General features: G+C 42.4%; 1 protein-coding gene across 2 annotated transcripts; it reads left to right on the top strand.

Moving 5' to 3' along the window:
• The first annotated feature begins 302 nt into the window (after positions 1-302).
• STX2 (syntaxin 2) lies at positions 303-23658 on the top strand. 2 transcript variants are annotated; one of them, XM_039357338.1, is made up of 11 exons: positions 303-562; positions 6478-6552; positions 7934-8033; positions 12636-12710; positions 14168-14241; positions 16038-16146; positions 16294-16367; positions 16749-16886; positions 19604-19714; positions 20388-20513; positions 21549-23658. In XM_039357338.1, exons 1-10 carry the CDS (start codon positions 533-535, stop codon positions 20469-20471), a joined length of 870 nt encoding a protein of 289 aa, XP_039213272.1. In that variant the 5' UTR covers positions 303-532; the 3' UTR covers positions 20472-20513; positions 21549-23658. The 2 variants fall into 2 exon arrangements, with proteins under 2 accessions (XP_039213272.1, XP_039213273.1); XM_039357339.1 differs by lacking the exon at positions 20388-20513 and having other exon boundaries at positions 308-562.
• Positions 23659-23715: the final 57 nt, after the last annotated feature.

Genomic DNA, 23715 nt, shown 5'->3' with positions numbered 1-23715 from the left:
CTTGGCCTGGACGAGATATATTTGCATAGCTCCGCCCTTTCTATAACGCCACACACCCCTCGCTTGGTCCCTCAGTGATATTCCACCAAAGATCTTAATACGAGCTCCCTCGCCCCTCCCTTTTCGCTTGGACCAGACTCCACATTTGCATAGCTCCGCCCTTCCTTTGCAAGCGGCCCCACCCCTTCTCTTGGTCCCTCAGGGATATTCCACCAAGAATCTTAATACGCGCTCCCTCTTCCCTTGGACCAAACTCTACATTTGCATAGCTCCGCCCTTCCTTTGTAAGCGACCACGCCCCTCCCTCGGTCCTCAGGCCACTGGGTTCTTCGCTTTTATAACGGGGAGGCGACGCCTGCGCCTGCGCAGTGGGCGGCGGCCGGGGCAGTGGTTGCCCTGGCATCAGCGAGTGAGGAGGCGGCGGTCGCCGTGTTGAGCCGCCGCTGGAGCCTCCCGGAACCGAGAGCCGCCGGCGGTGGGCAAAGAGCGGCAGAAACGCCCGGGGAGGACCGGCTGGAGGAGCCCCGCCAGGATGAGAGACCGTCTGGCTGAGCTGGCATCGGTGAGAGGCTGAGGAGGCGGAGGCGGAGGGAGGGTGACCCCTGGGCAAGAACAGCCCCCCCCAGAGGGGAGGGGGAGAGGCCAATTGACGGATGCGCGGCAGCATCCCCGGTCCAGGAACGGCGCTCACTGCTGCAACCTGGCGCCCGCTGCAAAGGAGATGGGCGACGGCTCCCAGAGGATGGAGACGACAGGACGATGGGGACGGTAGTCGCCCGCCTTTAGAAAAAAAAGCCGCTTTCTACGCTCATTGATTTATACGTTACATTTATATGCCGACCATCCCCATCCCTGAGTGGCTTTGCATTATCTAGCCCAGGTGTGTTTTTCTTCCAGGGAAGCTTTCTGCCTTTTTGCATTTATCTCCCAAAGGCGTTCGTCATCCGCAGGGCAGCCAGCTCAGAGCAGCCTCTGGTTCAAAACAAAACAGCTGGGCAGAGCAAACATTCCGGGGAATTTTGAGGAATTTTGCTAGAGGTGCCTTTTCTACCGGCATAGATTAGGGATGCTGGTTAAGTTCGGCCATCATCTTCCCTTCTTGTTAACCCTTTTCCCTAAAAAGAGCCTAAATTTTTGACATGAAGTGTTTCTTCTTTTTTTTAAAGCATTCGTTTTCTGCTGGTAATGGAAAAGCCTTTGTTTGCTTTATTTTCAAACACAAAGTTGCCTAATAAAATGCAAGTGTTTGTGTTAGGGTTGCAGGCAATTCTTTCAGCAAAATGTTTGTGTCAAGTGAACCGGGTGTTTTGAAAACATTGCATTTTGTTTTGCTACTGGCGGGGAAGATACAAAGAATCAGGGTGAACAAACAACTCAAAACCAAAAACCCTGAAGCCTTCTCAGTAACTGGGTTAGACTGCTGGGAATTAGCAGTTTTAAAACCTCGGATGTGATAGAGGGGCACCAATGCTTGTGTGTTATTTTAGAGAAAGCATCTTGCATCAATGGGGTGCAGATATTGGTCTGTCCCTGCATTTTATATGTCCATATTGCTAATTAATATTTGAATTGCAATTTCAACCTTCTTACCTGCTTGGAGTTCACTTCAAAGAGAAGGAGAGCTTGTGCCTTTGAAAGAATATTTATTTGAAGCTACAGCTTCCACACAGAGGCAGGTATATACAGATAGTCCTCAATCTATGACCACAATTGAGCCCAAAATTTCTGTTGCTAAGCAAGACACTATTAAGTCAATTTTGCCCCATTTTACGACCTTTCTTGCCACCGTTGTTAAGTGAATCACTGCAGTTGTTAATTGAGTAACATGGCTGTTAAGTGAATCCAGTTTCCCCATTGACTATGCTTGTCGGAAGGTCGCAAAAGGGGGAATCACATGACCCCAGGACACTGCGACCGTCATAAATATGAATCAGTTGCCGAGCGTCCAAATTTTGATTACGTGACCATTGAGATGCTGCAAGGGTCATAAGTGTGAAAAATGGTCATAAGTCCATTCAGTGTCAACGTGACTTTGAACGGTCACTAAATGAATTGTTGTAAGTCAAGGACTGTCTGTGTTATACATTTGTGCATACATCTGAATGCCTGCATCTATATGTGATACAGCCACGTTTCTGTGTAGTGGGTTTTTTGAGGATTTTCAGGCATTCCCCATGTTTCTTAGGAGCAGTGTGGCAATTTTTGAGGCAGTGCCATCCTCACTGATGAAGAGAAGGACGAGGGGGGACATGAGAGCGGGGTTCCAATATCTCAGGGGATGCCCCAAAGAAGAGGGAGTCAATCTATTCTCCAAAGTGCCTGAAGGCAGGACAAGAAGCAACGGATGGAAACTAACCAAAGAGAAGCAACCTGGAACTAAGGAGAAATTTTCTGACAATTAGAACAATTAACCAGTGGAACAACCTGCCTCCAGAAGCGGTGAATGCTCCAACACTGGAGGTTTTTAAGAAGAGACTGGACAGCCATTTGTCTGAAATGATATAAGGTTTCCTGCCTGAGCAGGGGGTTGGACTAGATGATCTCCAAGGTCCCTTTCAACTTTATATTATTATTATTATTATTATTATTATTATTATTATTATTATTATTATTACTGATATCACTGATGCTAACAGCAGCGTGTGATTAATTCAGAGGTTGCTGCCATAGCAATCCACCTAATTGCTTGAAGGATTTGGTCTGCCAGTGGGTGCCTTTTTGAGATAAATTTCTGGCTGGGAAAAGTTTTAACCTGATCCCAGTTTGTCATCTTAGTTTGTTTTCCTAGAAAGGAAAGGAAGCTCAGCTCTGCATTTCCAGAGCGGTTGAGCAATAGTGCATTTCAAAGTGCCCCGAGCTGGGTGGGCATATAAATTAAATAATTTTTTTTTTCTTTTCCAAAGCAGTAATGAGTGAAAGATAACTCCCAACATTTGCAAGGAGGAAATGTTTCTCCATTAAAAAAACAAGGAGAAGAAAAAGATTCTCATAACAAAATTTTATCAACATGAAAAATAGCAATAGCCCTTAGACTTATAGACCGCTTCACGGTGATTTACAGCCCTCTCTAAGCGGTTTACAGAGTCAACCTATTGCCCCCCCCCCAACATTTTACTGACCTCGGAAGGATGGAAGGCTGAGTCAACCTTGAGCCCGTCAGGATCGAACTGCTGGCTGAGGGCAGTGAGTTAGCCTACAATGCCGCATTGTAGCCATTGTGTAGGAAGAGAAGGGAAGGAAAGGAGAGGAAAGGAAAGGAAAGGAAAGGAAAGGAAAGGAAAGAGCACTAGCACTTAGACTTATATGCCACTTCACAGTGCTTTACAGCCCTCTCTAAGCAGTTTTACAGTCAGCCTCTTGCCCCCCAACAACCTGGGTCCTCATTTTACCGACCTCGGAAGGATGGAGGGCTGAGTTGACCTTGAGCCGGTGAGGATCAAACTGTTGACAGTCGGCAGAGTTAGCCTGCGATACTGCACTCTAACCACTGCACCACTACAGCCCTTCCCTTCCCACTTACCAATAGCACTTAGACTTATATACCGCTTCACAGTGCTTTACAGCCCTCTCTAAGTGGTTTACAGAGTCAGCCTATTGCCCCCAACAATCTGGGTCCTCATTTTACCGACCTCGGAAGGATGGAAGGCTGAGTCAACCTTGAGCCGGTGGCAATCGAACTGCTGGGAGTTGGCAGAATTAGCCTTGCCATACTGCATTCACACTGCACCACCACGGCTCTTTATCCAAAAATAAAAATAAAAATAAAGGTAAAACGGGAGGAAAAGAAAGAAAAGAGAAAAGTGTAGGAGGGGAAAAAAGAAAAAAACAGCACTCATTTGCAACTCCTTTTGGTGTAGTAAAATAAGATAAATGACATGAAACCTCGACTTTTTAACTTTTATATAAGTACAAAAATTCTCCTCTGCAGAAATGTGGGGCTATCGAGAAAGATAGCCCGAAATCATAACGTTAAAATTATTATTTTAACTTTTTTTTTTTTTGCGTGATAAGCGGCTTGCAGTAGAACTGTTTTGTCGGAATGTTTACATTGCTTTCATTTTGTGCTGTCCAAGGTAATTTGCAAGAACAATACCATCAGTATTCCTCTGACTTTTTTTTTTTTTTTTTTGGTAATCGTCACAATTGGATATTTGAGTGTGTCTGTGCACTTGTGATATGTTTTTCCTTCCTCTCATTCTTATCTCTTCCTGCGGCAACAAAGAAGCTTTAAAAGGAAAGGGAAGGTGTTAGGACGAAAGAGACTTTTGTTTACCCTCAGTAGCTTCAAACACAAGAAAAACTGGTTATTATCGTTGATTCCACAGTTATACACCCTGGGCTTCATTCGACGTTCAGAATTTTGCGGCCAGCTGGTCACCTTTGCTTTAAAAGAACATATCTGAGAAAAATAAGAAAACTGTGTTTTTTTTTGAAGACTTCAGTAAGAACTGAAGAAGCTTCTTGGAAGAGAACCAAAATGTGTTTAAGGGAAAATGAAATCCATCTGCCTTTTGACATAGCACCTTCGGGATAACAGTGATCAGAATAGAATAGAATAGAATAGGATAGAATAGAATAGAATAGAATAGAATAGAATAGAATAGAATAGAATAGAATAGAATAGAATAGAATAGAATAGAATAGGGAATGGAATGGAATAGAATAGAATAGAATAGAATTAGAGTAACATAGAATAGAATAGAATTAGAGTAACATAGAATGGAATAGAATTAGAGTAACATAGAATAGAATAGAATTAGAGTAACATAATAGAATAGAATAGAATAGAATAGAATAGAATAGAACAGAGAATAGAACAGAGAATAGAATAGATAGAACAGAGAATAGAATAGAATAGAGAATGGAATGGAATGGAATAGACTAGAATAGAATAGAATAGAATAGAATGGGGAATGGAATAGAATAGAATGTAGAGTAAGAATAGAATAAAATAGAACAGAATGTAGAGTAAGATAGAATAGAACAGAACAGAATGTAGACTAAGAATAGAATAGAATAGAATGTAGAATTAGAATAGAATAGAATGTAGAGTAAGAATAGAATAAAACAGAATGTAGAGTAAGATTAGAATTAGAATTACAATAGTGATGGAAGGGATCCTGGAGGTCTTCTATCTCCACAGATAATCTCATATTCACTTTCTTGGATCATAGAGAAAGATGGGACGACTTGCTAGGGTTTAGAGCAGCTTTTTCTTATAATTGATGTTCTTCTAAAGCAAACGTGACCAGCTCAGGGTGAAATCCTGAACAGGTTGAACGCAGCCTAAAGGTGTGTAATTGTGAAAGCATCCCGCTGCTTTTAGCGAGTTTTATCTCCCAGAAGGCCTGCGTCAGATTGAACTTTTAGCTAAGTAGCTAGGAAAGGTTTCAATAATTGGTGGGGAAAAAAGCATAATTTGTTCTCCAAGGATCACATAGGAAAGTTTTTGGTGCACAAATATTTCCGTTGTGTGTCTGTTCCTGGCTTGCAAAGCTGCTCCTTTGTCTTATGAATGAGTCAGAAGAATGAGAAGACGCAAAGGGCAGCAAACTCATGAATGACATTTTTGTCACCAATCTTTGAACAGCAGGAAAAGGCATCAATTATATGGTAATTTTATTGGGCAAACAAGCTATCAGTGCAAAGGAAAAAAAGGTTGGGTTGATCTGAGCTTCTGTTCTTTACTAGGCTACCTTGTGTTACAAGCCATAACTATGAATCATTAATTAGAATAGAGCTGGAAGGGACCTTGGAGATCTTCTAGTCCAACCCCCCCCCCCGCTCAAGCAGGAGACCCTACCATTTCAGACAAATGATGGTCCAATCTCTTCTTAAAAACTTCCAGTGATTAAATACCTATAAGGCAAGCTGTTCCACTGGTCAATTGTCCCCACTATTAAGAAGCTTCTCCTTAATTCCAGATTGCTTCTCTCCTTGATCAGTTTCCATCCATTGTTTCTTGTCCTGCCTTCAGGTGCTTTGGGAATTAAGTTGAACCCCCCTCTTCTTTGTGGCAGCACTGGAACACTGCTATCATGTCACCCCTAGACCTTTTTTTCTCTAGACTAGCCAAACTCAAATTCTGCAACCGTTCTTCATATGTTTTAGTCTCCAGGCCTTTAATCATCTTAATTGCTTTTCTCTGCACTTTTTCTAAACTCTCAACATCTTTTTTGTGATATGGTGACCAAAATTGGCTGCAGGATTCCAGGTGTGGTCTCACTAGGGTTTTTATAAAGCGGTACTAATATTTTGCGTGATCTTGACTCTATGCCTCTATTTATACAACCCAGGATTGTATTAGCTTTTTTGGCTGCCGCTGCACACGGCTGGCTCATAGTCAAGTGATCGTCCACTAGGACTCCAAGGTCCCTCTCATAGTTGCTGTTCTTGAGCCAGGTTTCACATCTAATCTGTACTTGTAGCTTTTGAAAAGGCTTACTCACACAGTGAAATATTTCTAATTTTTTTTAGCACACTCAAAATGAAGATGGAGAAGCAACAGTTGTCGTTGAAAGTGACCATTATATGGAAGACTTTTTCCTACAGGTAAAAATTTATGCTGGAAGCAACTTCCTTAATGCAGGTAGTCCTCAACCTATGACCACAACTGAGCCCCTGATTTTTGTTGCTAAGCAAGACAGTTGTTAAGTGGGTTTTACCCCCATTTTACACCTGCCTGTTGTAAAGTGATGTTAAGTTAGTGACACAGTTGCCAAGTCAATCTGGCTTCCCCATGGACTTCGCTTGTCAAAAGCTCACAAAAGAGGATCACATGACCCCGGGACGCAACCATCATAAATTTGAGTCAGTTGACAAGCCTCTGAATTTTGATCATGTGACCATAGGGATGCGGCGATGGCTGTAAGTGTGAAAAAAAAAACCAGTCCTAAGTTGCTTTTTCCAGGGCCATTGTATCTCTGAACGGTCACTAAATGGAAGTTGCAGGACTACCTGCAATTTCATGTCTACTCCTTTTGGGCACCAGGGACCGGCTCCGTGGAGAGAAGTTTTTCCGTGGACCGGAGGATGCGTGGTTTTGTATGCTGCCTGCATCCCACGGATGAGGCTTTGCTTGTTTGTGCAAACCGGTTGCTGGCATGCCAAAGCCCGTACCGGTCCACAGACCGGGAGTGGGGGACCCCAGGTCTTAGTTGGCCTCCAAAATATTTGGTTGTTTCAGAGCATGTAACTTTTCGCAAGAAAACAGAAAAAATAGTGGATTTGCCCAGAGAACTACAGACTTTCAAGCAGCAGAAACTAAACTCAGTGGTGTTCTGCAGGACTCCCCTGAGTTTTGTAATCCCTTTGTGGGTGCCAAAGAAGGGTCACACATGGCTTCCCATGCTTTAGGGATGGTCCCCAATGTTTATCTACTCAAAGAAACGGCTCCGGTCTGTGACACGTCCGGGTTGCCATCAAACATTTCTCCACCTTAATGCAGGATCTTGTTCATTACGGGTAGTCCTCGAACCCCCAAAATTTCTGTTGTTAAACGAGACATTTGTCAAATGAGCTTTGCCCCTTCCTTGCAGCTGTTGTGAAGTGAATCACTGCAGTAGTTAAGTTAGTCCCGTTGATGGGAAGTGAATCGGGCGACTTTGCTTAACGAAAGGGGATCGCGTGACCCCCGGGATGCTGCAAACCGTCATAAATAAGAGCCAGTTGCCAGGCATCTGGATTTTGATCACGTGGCCTGTGGGGATGCTGGGATGGTCGTAAGTGTGAAAAATGGTCCTAAGTCACTTAGTACAACTTGCCGTTGTAACTTTGAACAGTCACAAAATGAACTGTTGCAAGTCGAGAGACTATCTGTATTTATTATTGATTGATGAATTGAGTCTGCTTGGATGCCACCTACTCTCTAGAGCGCTAAGAGTCAGTGATTTAAACCTGCTTCCTGTTGATGCCTTTTCCTGCTCTTCCCAAGGTCGAGGAAGTTAGGAAGTATATCTCCAAAATCTCAGATGTTGTAGAAGAAGTGAGGAAGAAACACAGCGTTATCCTCTCGGCCACGCACCCAAAAGACAGTAAGTTTTTCCATCTCTGCGCCTTTTTAAGTGTGGCCATTCAGGGTACAGAACTACAGAATGACAGAGTTGGTAGGGACCTCAGAGGTCTTCTAGTCCAACCCCCTGCTCAAGCAGGAGACCGTAAACCATTCCAGACAAATGGCTGTCCAATCTCCTCTTAAAAACTTCCATTTATTTTGTTCTTCTTGTGTCATATCCCTTATCGGACGTTGGCGATCACGTTGGCGATCCCGTTTTTATCAGCAGCTGCACGAAAAAGTGCTGCCGAGTTTTGTCCAAACTAGTCCCTTACATTTTGAAGCCACGATGTTCTTCTTCTGCCTGGACCTCGTTGGCCTTCCATCTTTCCCTGGAGGATTAAATGGAGCATGCCGTATTTTTCTGGGTGTCGCATCACGTGTCCGAAATATTCTAGCTTACATTTTTTTAATTGTTTTGATGATTTCCCTTGGCTTTCCCAGGCGGCTTATCCCCTCCTCATTTCTGATTTTGTCAACCCAGCTTATGCGTAACAGCCGCCTGTAAATCCACATTTCAAATGCTTCTAGTCTCTTCAGGTAGCCTTCTCTCAGAGACCAGCTCTCTACTCCATAGAGCAGGAAAGAAAAAATATAGCATCTGACAAGCCTGATTTTAAGTCTTAGGCTTATGTATTTTTTTTTTTAAAAAAACCCACATCTTAAAAACCTCCAGGTTGCATGGAAAGTCACAGCGAGTGGCTTATAGCATCTATTAGAGCTAGCATCTAAAAAAAAAAAGAATTCATAATTTTTAATGCCATAATTTTACTGTAGACTGTATGTTTATTTTGCTGCTGGGGCTCAATTCTGTTGGCTTTGTAGTCCTGTTTATTTCTTGGCAGTTCCTACTCCTGCTACCTGACTGTTCATACCATATTCATATGGTGGTGCAAAGCATCCAGAGGGTATCCCATTGTCAAAAAAAAAAAAAAAAATCAGCAAAGGATGTTTGGAAAAGCAGCAAAATCACAATTTAGCAGATCACGATGCAACAGGCATCCAAGGCAACAGATGAAACTTCTGTTGCCTTGACATAAAATCACTACCGGTGACATAAAATGACCATGGGTAACATACTGTGCGTTCAACAGACGATTGGGAGTAAGCAACACCCACTCTCTTAATTGGGCTATTAAATTGAGGCTTTCCTATATATTTCGGGGGCTCTCTGATGAGTATACGGCCAAAGACTCAATCCCTCCCCCCCAATCAACTATTGTTGTGAACTATTTCTACACTATTCCACTCAAAGACCTCAGGTATGGAATGGAAGAATAATGTTCCATTCATCATTGGCATCCTTCAATCTCGAGAGACTATACCAGTGATGGCGAACGTTTTAGAGACTGAGTGTCCAAACTGCAACCCCAAACCCACTTATGTATCGTCGAGTGCCGGGTGGGTGTGGCCCATTGGGTGGGTGTGGCCTATTGGGTGGGCGTGGCTGCAGTGGTAACGGCAGACTAGGTGGGACTAAAAAGTTCAATCAATCAATTCCAACTTTGCAAGATTTTTTTTTCCCGCGAGAAGTTGAAATTGACTGATTGAACCTTTTTTTTTTGCACACGGTGGTGGCCTAAAGCAAAAAGGCTTTATAAAACCCAGCTGAAGGCCTAGGACTGGGGCGACGGCGTGTGTGCCCACAGAGAGGGCTCTGAGTGCCACCTCTGGCACCTATGACATAGGTTCGCCACCACTGGACTATGGTATCGTGCTCTGGAAAGAGGTCCTAAGGCAGCATCTGGTGTGGCTGAAAAGGCCAATTTGAGAATGGCAGTCCCTTCCACACTGAGGGCAGATACAATCTGTCCCCTGTCCAGCCCCCAGATTTCGCTGGTTCCGGGACTGCCTCTTTGACTCAGCCTGCCGCACAAGTGTCTCTTCGAATTGGAGAAGGCCATGCTGTGTCTTTAGCCTCCAGGCTGAACGATCAGAGGTCAAGGATTCCCAGCTGTTAATGTCCATCCTCAAGGCCTTTAGGACCCCTCTTGCTGCCTTATATCGCAGCTCAGGTCTCCCTCTGGGGCGCTTTCCTTGCACTAGTTCTCCGTACAGAAGATCTTTCGGAATCTGACCATCTGCCATTCTCACGGCATGCCCAAGCCAGCGTAGACATCGCTGCTTCAATAATGTATACATGCTAGATCAGTGGTTCTCAACCTTTTTAATGCCGCGACCCTCAACCGGTCGTAAGTCGAGGACTACTCAACCGGTCGTAAGTCGAGGACTACTCAACTGGTGCAGCACCGTTTGCAGAATGGGACTTTTGGTGGGCTCAGCAGGGCAGAGACAGCCTGGACAATTCCTATTGGCTTTTGAAAGCCAATAGAATTAGACTCTATTCAAGAGAGTCTATTCTATTGGCTTTCAAAAGCCAATAGAATAAAAGGAAGTAGCACAGCTAAGGAAAAGGGGGGGGAAAATGGCGGACTGCGTTGTTTGGCGACCCCCGTGAAATGGTCGTTCGACCCCAAATGGGGTCCCGACCCACAGGTTGAAAACCACTGTGCTGGAAATTCCAGCACATTCGAGGACTGCGCTATTTGGGACTTTGTCATGCCAGGTGATGCCGAGAATACGTCGGAGACAGCGCATGTGAAAAGTGTTCAGCTTTGAATGTTCCATTAAAATCCCTAAATCTTACTTCCAACAAAATATTCTTCCTCACATTAGGAGGAATTAAAAGGCGGTGTACCAAGACTGTATCCCATTAGCCCGAGCCTTTAAAAATCCACTTCTTTTCTTTAGCATTCATAATTGTGAGCTAATTTTAGCGCTCTGCTCTTAGACTCATGTATAGAATGAGCTAAATACAGTATACAGAGGTCTCCAGAGCCACGCCAGCCGTGCTTGGTACGGCTGTTTGACTGAGGGTTGTGAAGGGACAAGCATAGTTTTATTATTATTATTATTTTTAAAAAAACACCCCAGTTTCAATGTTAAAATGGATGTTTGTGGGGTTTTTTAAGTGTAAGAGCATTGCTGTCATTCTCCTGCATAATAAATTAAAATCGTAATTACCACAGATAAAGCACTTCCAAATTTTGAAGGAGTGCGTAAGGATCGCAAGTTCAAATGTTTCCTCTTTATATTTTCACCCTAAGAACAGAGGGGAAAGTCAAAACACTGGGAATCTGTGCTGCTGGATTCATTACTGGCTCACTAGAGGGATCTACAATATTGGGAATATTTTATTTATCTATTTATTTGTATTCCCCCCCTTTATTATTTTTCACAAATAACTCAAGGTGGTGAACATATCCAACGTGCCTTCCTCCTCTTATTTTCCCCCTAACAACAACCCTGGGTTCAGCTGAGAGAGAGGGACTGGCCCAAGGTCGCCCAGCTGGCTTTCATGACTAAGGCAGGACTAGAACTCACAACATCCGTGGTGATTGGCCCAAAGCCATCCACCCAGCTTTCGTGCCTAAGATGGGACTAGAACTCACAGTTTCCTGGTGATTGGTCCAAAATCTCCCAGTTGGTTTCTGTGCCTAAGGCAAGACTAGAACTCATGGTTTCCTGTTTTCTAGCCTGGTTGCCTTAATCCAGAGGTAGGCAACCGTGGCCCCTTCATGACTCGTGGACTTCAACTCCCAGAATTCCTGAGCCAGGCATGCTGAGGGGAAAGGGAGAGGTTTCCAAGCTGAGCCATGCTGGCTCAGGAATTCTGGGAGTTGAAGTCCACCAGTCATAAAAGAGCCAAGGTTGCCTACCCCTGCCTTAACCACTTGACCGAACTGGCTCTCTAATATTAATCAAAGAATAACAAAAAAAATTGCAGTGCTGTTTCAAGATATGTGATACTTAAGAGATAGCCTTGCCTGTAAATTCTTGCTTTTGGTCAGCTGATCAGTGGCTGGAGTATAGAGGATGCTTCTTGTGAACGCTAGTTGAAGAGTGCTGGGAGATAGAGCTGAATTATTTTGGACAGGAAAAAGGAAACAGGTTTTTTTTGTGAGTTGCAAGAGCTGGTGGGTGGAGATCCTTTCTTTGATTTGTCGTTTTGGTGTCGAGAGTTCCAGAAGACCATTATGAAACCCATGTAGGAGTTCAAGCAGTTTATAAAGGCAGCGTCCAAAGTTAATTTGTTGACCGGGGCGCAACTTTAGAACTTCGGAATCTTTGTCTTTCAACAGCAGAAGGAAAATGAGATCAGAACTGAACGTGAGACATGGAACAAGATTTGGGTGTCTTTAACTATGCAGGGTCATCCTTTGTTCTTCACCCATGAAAAGCAGCCTGCTAAGAGCTTGGGTGACACGTATAGGGGAAGGACAGACAGAGTCTGGGGGAGGAGTCAAGAGAGCCATCAGCCTAGAGTTGATACGTTCCCACAAATGGTCTAACACCTCTCGAATTCCATTGACTTATCTAGCATCAATTTAACGTTGACCAGATTCTTGTGTAGACTCTTGACTCCGGATGTTGACCATCCTAGTTCTGAGATTCCCCAATTCCAGGATCCTATATGAGAACATCATTGCATGTTCAGGAGGAGATGGACATCCACATGTGCAATGTTTGTTTGGGGAGCATTATCTATTGTGCTGAGTTCCCATTTCTCCTTTTATTAAAGAAACCAAGGAAGAACTCGAAGAACTGAACAAAGAAATCAGAAAAACAGCAAATATAGTCCGTGCTAAATTGAAGTGTAAGTATACCCTAACTGTGAGTAAAATTAAAAACTCTGAAGCAGTGAAACATACACTGTATAGAAATTTTTATGAAGGTGCCAGAAAAAAAGATCTTTGCTACAGTTGTGTATAATTGTTCCGTGGAGGGCATTGTATGCATTTGTACCGTGTGAAAGTTGGAAAAATCTTAATTGTCCTTATTAATGCAAGACTATCTGTTAATTTGTGTGTAATTGAGCGACTAATTGGGAGGATAAGTTCACCGTTTACCAAAATATAAATTTTCAAGTATGTCTGGGGTCCTGGTGACTTCATATAGACATCCTTTTTGCCAACAGCATAGTTGTTGTATTCTGGATTTTTTTTAAAAAAAAAAAAGATAGTCTAGCTGTGCTATTGGCTAGCACTCTCCCATTCCATTATTAACCAGGACCAGACCTGCTTATCTTCTAAGCTCAGGCAAGTTATTTAGGCTCTGACCCCTAAAATGTATTTGCTTTTATATTTAATCTAATGCAGTGTTTCTCAGTCTTGGCAACTTTAAGATGAGAGAATAGAATAGAATAGAATAGAATAGAATAGAATAGAATAGAATAGAATAGAATAGAATAGAGCAGAGGAATGAAGAATATGGAATAGAATAGAATAAAATAGAATAGGGAATATGAAAGAATAGAATAGAATAGAATAGAATAGAACAGAGGAATGAAGAATATAGAATAGAATGGAATAGAATAGAATAGAATAGAATAGAATAGAATAGAATAGAATAGAATAGAATAGAGCTGGAAGGGACCTTGGAGGTCTTCTAGTCCAGCCCCCTGCTCAAGCAGGAGAACCTATACAGTCTCCGACAAGTAACTATACAGCCTCTTTTTGAAAATCTCCAGTGATGGAGCGCCCACCATTTCTGGAGGCAAGCTGTTCCACTGGTTAATTGTCCTCACTGTCAGGAAGCTTCTCCTTAATTCCTGGTTGCTTCTGTCCTTGGATCAGTTTCCAACCATCGTTTCTCGTCTTGCCCTCTGGTGCTCTGGTGAACAACCTGCCCCCCTCTGCCTTGTGGCAGCCCCTCAAATACTGGAACGCTGCTATCATGTCTCCCCTATTTCTTCTTTTCTTTAGACTAGCCAAACCCAAGTCCCGCAGCCGTTCTTCGTATGTTTTAGCCTCCAGGCCTTGGATCATCTTAGTTGCTCTTCTCTGAATTTTTTCCAAACTCTCCACATCTTTTTTGTGACATGGTGACCAAAATTGGCTGCAGTATTCCAGGTGTGGCCTTACTAGGGTTTTATAAAGCGGTACTAATACTTTGTGTGATCTTGATTCTATGCCTCTGTTTATACAACCCAGGATTGTGTTAGCTTTTTTTGGCTGCTATGCACACAGCTGGCTCATATTATGTATGTATGCATGTATGTATGTATATATGGTAATGACTATCATCTCTGAAATGGTTTTGTCTGTTTTACAGCCATGGAACAAAATTTAGCTCGAGAGGAGAACATTAACCGAACTTCAGCAGATGTCCGGATACGAAAATCACAGGTAAATGTAGCAGATGAAGGTCAGTCTTGGCAAACCTTGGCCAAGCTGAGGGAGACCTAGGTGGGGGAAAGGGCATCGTTTATAAATTCCTTGGGAGAAGAAAGGAAAACTCGTGACTTGCCTTTTTTTTGGCTTGGTTTCAAAGAGAAGGATGCAGAAAACAATCGCAAGCTGTGAATTTGCTTATCTTCCCGTGAGGAAGGGCATTGTGAGACATTTTTGTTTCTTCCTTTTCCACAGTGTCCAGTTGAAAAGGGTGTCTAGGCTCTTGTTAAAAAGCAATCAGCTGACTTGCTGAATTGTCTAAACAAGAAGCCTTGTTGGCTGTAGGCCCTCATTCTTAGTGTGACCTATTGTTACGGGGAAGATTAAAAACTAGAGTGGGTGATGAAAGGCACTTATATAAATGAGATAGGTAGGCAGGCAGACAGATAGACAGACACAAAATAAAAACACTGATGGCATGTAGCCTGGATTCCCAGGAAGAATTAGCGGTAACTCATCCTGGATATTATGTGTTAGAGAAAGAGGGTGAAGACAAACACTCCCTAATAGTGTGTGCTTGATGTAGATAGTTAGAATGCTTTAGTTTGGCACAATACTCTATAGATTTGGAAACATCAACTTGGAAGAATCACCACGTGTCATTCTTGGGTTTGAGGCCTAACATAAAGATATAGTAACAGGATTTTGCAGGTTTAGATGTTCTTCCCTCCCTCTCTTTATCTTCATGAACAAGCAGGGGTCATGTGTGAGACACTTTCTCAGATTACGTTTCTGCCCTGGACTGAATGTTTTTTCATCCAACTGTTGTCTTGGTAGTGGCTCTTTCTTCTGTTCTGTCCTTTCTTCCTTTCTTCTGTCCTGGCCACTTTTAACAGAGGCACGATTGAGAATGTTTTAACAAACTGCATCCCTGTCTGGTTCAGTGGTAGCAGAGCCTTAGATAGAAGGTCCATATAGAGAGTGGTAAGGACAGCTGAGAAGATTATAGGAAGCTTGCTTCCCGTTATTCAGGATGTGGCTTACAAACACTTATATGTGCTTAGAGCTCAAAGCATTGTTAGAGACCCCACACCGCCACTTCATGGCCTGTTTCTGTTCCTCCCCTCTGGGAGGAGGTTTAGAAGTATTTATAGCAAAACTGCTAGATTCTGTAACAGCTTTGTTCCCTATATGACATCCGTCGGGTAAACTCGCAAGATTCGTTTTTCTCGCCAGATTCATGTATACATCCGAACTAGATTGTGTTGTTTCTCTGTGGCATAGAATATATGTGGGTATGTGGGTATATGCAAAAAAAAATTGGTCATATTTATGTAGTGTATATTGGGGGTGGTGACCCTTTGAGAGCTGTATGCAACAAAATTTCATTTTAATGTATGCCAGTTAGTGTACATTTAAATGTATAGCAGTTTTGCTATAAATACTTCTAAACCTCCTCCCAGAGGGGAGGAACAGAAACAGGCCATGAAGTGGTGGTGTGGGGTCTCTAACAATGCTTTGAGCTCTAAGCACATATAAGTGTTTGTAAGCCACATTTAAAGTGACAATAAAGTTATTCTATTCTACTCTACTCTACTCTACTCTACTCTACTCTACTCTACTCTACTCTACTCTACTCTACTCTATTCTATTCCTCAAGGTCATTCCTTCTACCCATTAGATGCCTCCTTTCAATAAACATTTGCAATCCTGCATCTATCAATTTTAGTAATGTCTGTAAAGCCCTTCACTATAAAAGAGAATTCTCAAACTAACTTGTGCAAAATCCCTTGGCATATCCCCCTTTCCAGCATTCAGTGTTGACCCGGAAGTTTGTGGATGTTATGACGATGTATAACGGAACTCAAACCGTCTTCCGGGAGCGCACGAAAGACCAGATACGGCGTCAGTTGGAAATAAGTGAGCGATCCTTCCTTGCTAATTTTTTTCCTACTCTGAAGAACCTGCCCCATCTTAAAAATGCGTTCTAGCAAAAAATATAATGCAAGGGAAAGGGGGATGATGACGTATCTTGCAAGAACACGGTCTCTTGTCATTTTTCCCTAGCTGGAAAAACCACCACAGATGAAGAACTGGAAGACATGTTGGAAAGCGGCAATCTGTCCATTTTCACTTCAGACGTACGTATTTCAAATCTGCATTTGCTGGCTTCAACATAGATTTTTATCTTTTGGGTCTAAAGCAGAGGATCCCAACCTTTTGGGCACCAGGGACCGGTTCCGTGGAGAGAGGTTTTTCCGTGGACCAGAGGGGGCGTGGTTTTGTGTGCTGCCTGCGTCCCACGGATGGGGCTTTCCTTGTTTGTGCAGACTGGTTGCTGGCAGGCCGCAGCCCAGTATCGGTCCACAGACCGGGGGTTGGTGACCCCTGGTTTAAGGGAACTTTGAGCAATACAAACAAATTGAATTAAAATCCAAAGATCTACAAATTCTGTTTTCTATCAAACGAAAATCAATAAGTGTACTTATTTCGTGTCTGTTCCTTCCTCTGACACCACAAAGATAATTTTGGACACCAAGCTGACCAGAGCAGCCCTTGATGAAATTGAGTCACGTCATAAAGATATTATAAAACTGGAATCGAGCATACAGGAGTTGCATGAAATGTTTATGGACATGGCGATGCTCGTGGAGGTTCAGGTGAGTCTGTAGATCCCATGGTATAACGTGGATGGTACTTTGTAGGCGGGAGAGTGCTGGAATAATAACTCTTGTTGTTAAAAGCTTGGCCTCGCCACGTAGGAAATGGCCTTCTAAGAGGGTAGAATCCCAGTTCTAAGCAAATCGACCAGCTTAGTAGCCATGGAGATCACATATAAAATAGGATATACTGGTCTGGCACTCTTCCCTGTTGTGCATTCAGTAGGAAACAATAATAACTGGTAATTTTAGTAAAAGACTTTGAATCATGTACACGGTGTGCCTATCACATTTATGACATGTGTTATTGTGAAACATTGATGCAAAACAATTCTACCTATAATCTTATCTGTCTGTCTCTCTCTCTGTCAATCAATCAATCTCCATATCTATCTATCTATCTATCCATCCATCCATCCATCCATCCATCCATCTATTTAGCTATCTGATTTGCCCACAGTTGAGTCCTATCTGTCTGTCTGTCTATCTATCTATCTATCTATCTATCTATCTATCTATCTATCTATCTATCTATCTCTATATCTATATCTGATCTCTTTGTCTCATCTCTCTCTGTGTGTCTTTATCTATCTGTCCATCCATCCATCCATCCATCCATCCATCCATCCATCCATCCATCTGATTTGCCCTCAATTGAGTCCTGTCTATCTATACATCTATATCTTATTTCTCTGTCTTATCTCTCTCTCTCTTACTCTGTCTGTACCCATCAATCCATTCATTTATCTGATTTGCCCGCCGTTGAGTCCTCCTGTCTCTCATAACTGAATATGGGAAGAATAGTCATTATATGTGGCTTATCAGGGTAAGAGTGGTGGGGTATCTAGAAATCAAAGACAGTGAGTGTGATTTGTTTGTTTCATTGCCTGGTTTTGCTAAAGCATCATTTAAAAAAAAACAAAACCCTGTTCTTGTTAATTATTGGGTGTGTTTAATTTTTATTTTGGTTCTGTTTATTTGGTAATGCCCATTTCATGTTTTCAATATAAACTGCCAAGAGCCAAGTAACTGAATGGTGTTTCCTGCGGCAGGTAGGTCTTTGTATAATGTTAATAATTATGCAATTATTGGAGAGGAGTTTCCATGAAAATCCAGCCCATCAGGAAAATGAGTGTCACCTTTCTTCTTTTGATGTTTTTCCCCCGTTTCATATGCATTAGGGGGCAGTAAATCAAATAAAAATTCTAAATAGTATTTTCTGGTTTGAAAACATTTCTTGGGTGCTCGTGGCTATGACTATTTCTTGGGGAACCATTATGGGAGTGTTAAGATTAGTTTCAAATTCTCTTTTCTCAGAAGGCTTTCCTTCAAACATTATCTAAATTATCCCATGTGCTTATGAATGTTTTTCATCCTTACCACAGGATGAAATTAGTTTTCGTAACTAAGTCACCCTGCTCTCTGAATTTTCATGAGCTGACACTTTTAAGTTCCTTTCTTGAAAAAGGCCTAGAAGGGAATGTTGTAACAAACTTTTTAAACATTTTGCTGTTTATTGCTGCTGATTATGTCTGCTGATGGATAGAACGAGCCAGGTAAAACTCTCTTCTGTAATATGTCCATCTTTTCCCACGCCATTCACCAAATTGCTTCATCAAACCCACATTAATGGCATAGACCGGCATTTTAATAGAGGTAGATTTCAGTACTGTTGGCTGGAATGGGCTTCATTTTAGTTCCTGCAGGTGGGGATCTATGTAGACCGTTTTTAATTTTTTCTCCAACCTTGGCAACTTTTGAAGACGTGTGGCCTCCCATTCCCTATTAGAAGGTCTGTCCTGAACAGGCTCTACAAAATAAAATAAATCTCATCTTTGTAATCCAGCTTTCTGTGTTTACTCTCCTTTTGCTTGTTGGTGGGATTTCCTGGCGTTCCCCAGTTAAACGTCCCACCTTCAAATGAAAAAAATAAAGCCAGCCTAACACTGTAGTAATCAGTGCTCAGTCATTGAAGGGTGCAAAGAAATGGCTGCTAACACACAGCATTTTATTGTTTTTATAGAGTTTTACAAAGAGCAAAAGTTACTGCATGACAATAGCATTTCATTGGCTAAAATCCTTTACCAATCCTCGAGAGTAAAAAAGCCAGAGGCCATAAACAGGGAATAGTTGGCAATCACATCTTGTTGTTTGCGAGACTGGCCAAGGTCACACAGACCTGCATACTTCCACATCACTATGGTGATGTGAGGGGGGGGGATAGATGCAGAGAAGACACAAGCGTTGGGGGGGCAGTTTTCTGCACACGATCTTTGCCTGTCTCTCACCTCTACATAACATTTCCGTCTTTGTTTCTGGGAATGCCATCACAACCGTTGGTCATCCTCACGTAATCATCCCATCCTTGACTTGGTTTGAATGGGTGTCATCTCAATTCTGTTGCTGTTGAGAGGATTCCAGAAGGGGACCTTACTGAGGGGTCCTGGGTGCTCTCTGAATTTGCTTGTTTTCTTGCAGACGTTTCATGACCCCAACTAAGTAACAGCATCAGTGTTAATCCTAGCTGATTAGTGTTAGCATTGATGATGTGACCTAGTTAGGGTGATGAAACGTCTTCAAGAAAACAATCAAGCTCAAGAGAGCGCCAAGGACCCCTCATTTTAACCCTGAACTGCAAATAATTCTCCTTCATTGGTGACATTAATTGCCAAATTCTGCTCTTTGTTGTTGTGTGTGTCTGGCTTTCCCCCTCAAAGGGTGAAATGGTCAACAGCATCGAAAAGAACGTGATGAACGCAGTGGACTATGTAGAACACGCCAAGGAGGAGACGAAGAAGGCTGTCAAATACCAAAGTAAAGCGCGTAGAGTAAGTCTTCCCGTGGGCAAACCTTGATCCGTTGTTTCCGGACCTTTTTTTTTTTTAATGTTGTGTGTTGTCTGGCAAACCACGCAGTCCTTCCCGTGCCACAGTCCTTCCAATGGTTACCGAGAGTTCTGGACTTACAACCAAAATGGGGAGTCAGCATGGCTAAGCCTTGCCAAGCATGGCAGTTGTTAAGAAGTGGAGCCATGCCTGATTTGATGCCCTTTCGGCCCCAGTTATTAAGCAAATCCCTACAATTATTAAGTGAATCGTGCAGTCGTTAAGCGAATCCAGCTTCCCCCATTGACTTCCCTTGTCGGGAGCCAGCTGGGAAAGTCACAGATAGTGATCACAGGAGCCCAGGACGATGCAATTATCTTAAATAGAGGCGCCAGTTGCCAAGTGCCCAACTTTTGATCAGCTGAATGTGGAGATGCGGCAATGGTCCTAAATTCAAGGACCGGTCGTAAATCTCTCTTTTTTCCCCCAGTGCTGTTGTAATGTTGAACAGTCACTAAACAAATGGTTGTAAGTCAACGAATGCTTACTAATGTTGAGGTCCAGCTGCTGTATCCGAGTTCCTCTCTGCCTGTTGACAACTGATTCAATTTCCATTTAGAACTAAAAAAAAACCCAACACCTTAACCGAAAGAATTGCCTTGTTTTCCTTTGGCAGAAAAAATGGATTATTCTCATTATTGTGCTGGTGCTGTTAGCTCTACTGGCTCTAATAATTGGCTTGGCTGTTGGGGTGCCGTGATGCTTAGCTAACTGCCCGTGAGCAACTGTCTCTCTACCTCTAGTAAGTACTAATGGTGACTAGCTGGCCTTACCTGTTAACCTTTTTTTCTAAACCTGTAATCCGTGTTTTTGCTGCAATGTTGCATGTACGCTTGTTTTCTTCCTAGCCTTTGCTCTGAGACCAAAAAAGCAGAATTTGCACGGGGTCTTAGACCTCCAGTGGCTAATTGCTCTAAGTATTTTGGTTTGCATTCCAATATTTCTTGGGCTTAAAATCCAGTTGATTTTGCTCTGCTTCCCTAGGGCCCGGGGTTTTTTTTGGGGGGGGGGGAGGCTAGTAGGAAGATGGAAGTTTGGGATTTTACAAATAGTTTTTCATCAATTTATAGAAGAGGATGGGATGAAGGGAGATTGAGGATTAAGATTGCCATCTGTAATCCCCTCCTGATCTAGGCATGTTAGATGGATTTCAGCAGATCTTTTGGGGAGAAGTTGACTCTTTAGATCAGTTGGCTACCTCTTTCCTCCTTGCTTGAAATTGCTTGCCTCTGTATTGTTATGATGAAAATCCTAAAATGGAAAGAGTGCGGAGAAGAGCAACAAAGATGATTAGGGGACTGGAGGCCAAAATATATGAAGAACGGTTGCAAGAATTGGGTATGTCCAGTTTAATGAAAAGAAGGATGAGGGGGGACATGATAGCAGTCTTCCAATATCTCAAGGGTTGCCACAAAGAAGAGGGAGTCAAGCTATTCTCCAAAGCCCCTGAAGCAACGGATGGAAAGTAATCAAGGAGAGAAGCAACCTAGAACTAAGGAGAAACTTCCTGACAATGAGAACAATTAATCAGTGGAACAGCTTGCCTCCAGAAGTTGTGAGTGCTCCAACACTGGAGGTTTTTAAGAAGAAATTGGACAACCATTTGTCCGAAATGATATAGAGTTTTCTGCCTGAGCAGGGGGTTGGACTAGAAGACCTCCAGGGATTCCATCCAACTCTGTTATTCTGTTAATTCACATCTCGCCTCTGTGGTTTTTATACATCTGTGTGTCACTATTTGAGGATGCGCTAACCCTAGTTTCCCCTCTCTTTGCAGAAACTGATGTTCATGCTAATTTGTGTCACTCTCTTGATTGTTATCCTTGGAGTTATCCTAGCTGCATACTTCTCCTAGCGTTTGTTCGGAGGTTGGGAATCTCCTGAATCTCTTCCACAGGGCAGCCAAGTTCTCATCAAGATGCTTTTTCTTGCCATAACAAGGATTTTCTGTTTTCCAAGATGGCAAAATTAGTACTTGTCTTGTAGGACTCTAATGCTTTGATATCTGCAGACCTGAAACAAACGTGAAGGAAGCTGGAACGCCTCTGATGTGGACTCATTTAAAGGCTGCTTTAATTTACAATGCATGCAAATATATATGATGGGTTGCAAACGTCCAGTACATCAGTGTTACCAGTTGGAGATGGGTAGATTCGTCACCCAGAAATAGAGATCTTGACATTTGCCTTGTTTGAAATTAAAGCAGCCATATTTGCCATTGACTGTAGCCGTAAACACTGTGTTTCAGAGGTATGTTTCATGAGAATAATTGCGTTTTATTTTTAAGCAAAAATGATTGGGATTGGGGCATAAAATGGCTTTCTCCTCTCTCCAGTTGTCGTGCGTTTTTAAATCATCTTAAAACTGCTGCATAATATCGGTAAACAAAATGTTTTCAACGTTTTAATCGCTTCAAGACCACAGGGTGGAAATCTTAAGTGCCTCCTTTTCTAGCAGCAAAACTGCAAACTGTTTTGGGGAAATGTCAGCACTGTTGTTAAATAATGTTAGTTTACTTGTTGTCCCAGACTGATCTGGTTCACACATAAAGCTGGGGCAAAGTCAGGGCTAGGATTCAGTCTTCACACTCAATTGTCCTCTGGCTGATCAAAAATGTTGTATTTCTTTGTATACAGAAAGTACTTTGGCATTACATTTGAGCCAGTGGTCCTAATTTAAAGTAAACTCTGCTCAGTTAAATCAAGTGGCAAATTAGCCCAGGGCTTGAAATTGACACAACTTGAAATTGACTAATCTTAGTTTGAAACCATCTTGCCCACGGAAATTCACAATTAGCCCATTGTCTCATCAAATGAAATTAACCTTGATTTGAATCCTATGATCCTTCAGAGGACGAAGAGCATTCAGGATCCCAATTCTTAGCTCTGCCATCTTCCTGCTTCCCTGCAAAGCTTAACACTAAACCCAACTTTAGTGTGATGTGTGAACCAAGCCTTCCTCGCCTTAAAGATAATACACTGTGAAGTTTATTAAGCTATTTTGTTTTGTGCGTGTCTGTTTTAATTTCAGATTTTTCTTTCTAAACACTCAAAAGGCATGTGAAGATAAGTGGGAGGGGGGCTGTTTGCACCTGATTTTAAGCTGCTGTTGAGAATGGCCTTTGCCCCATCTTTGAACCCCTTCAGTCAAAGAACTGGAGAAGATCTGTTTTGTGTGAAACAGGTGTATATGTGCAATTTGGGCACCGTGAGTTTGCAAAGTTGCTTCTGCAGCTCTCCATAAAGTTAGCAAAGCAGCTGTTGAAAATGAACTTTTAGGTTGTGCACACAGAAGTCTAACAATGGGGAACGAAGTTGCCTTCAAGTTGAATTTTATTTCTTAATTCCCCTAAGCTGGAATATGAAAGGAAAAGGGGCTTACTTACCAGCGGAGTAAAATTGGGATTGTGTTACAACTTGGTCTAAAGTGCATTCAGTCCTTACTTTTCTGGTTGCTAGCCCGCTGAGGAACTATGACGAATAAAGGTCTTTGCGGTCATCTTTTTAAGGCATTCGTCTTAAATTAAACCCTGATTTTGTTGGAAGAGCTGACTCCCAAGAGTTGATGTGGTTTGCAAAAATCTCATTTTGATGGTGGTTAGTTGCACTGAAGTCCTGCAGACTTTAATGGGGTGGGTTACATATTTCCCTCTAGGTCTGAACCTGGAATGTCCAGCTGTTAAGAATTTTTATAAACAATTCAGAGGCCACCGAAACAAGTTGTGTCTTAACCTCGCTTTACTGTTTTGTTTTGGGCATAGTATTATTCCTGTAAATATACGCACATGTAACTGTGTTTTGCTTTCTTATTGTGAAAGTATATATGTAGATATTTATGCCGAGAATGAAATAAATGGTGATAGGTGCCTTATTCATTTTTTAACAAAACCTGCTTGGACATGCTCTTCTTTTGGCGTTTTCATTCAAGCATTAATGACAGCTTTA

This window comes from Crotalus tigris, unplaced genomic scaffold, assembly GCF_016545835.1.
Source record: "Crotalus tigris isolate CLP2741 ecotype Arizona unplaced genomic scaffold, ASM1654583v1 scf7180000018891.247784533:1973344, whole genome shotgun sequence".
In the NCBI taxonomy this organism is placed as follows: Eukaryota; Metazoa; Chordata; class Lepidosauria; order Squamata; family Viperidae; genus Crotalus; species Crotalus tigris.
Note: the sequence above shows the minus strand (reverse complement) of the source record. Positions and strands in the feature narration are given on the sequence as shown.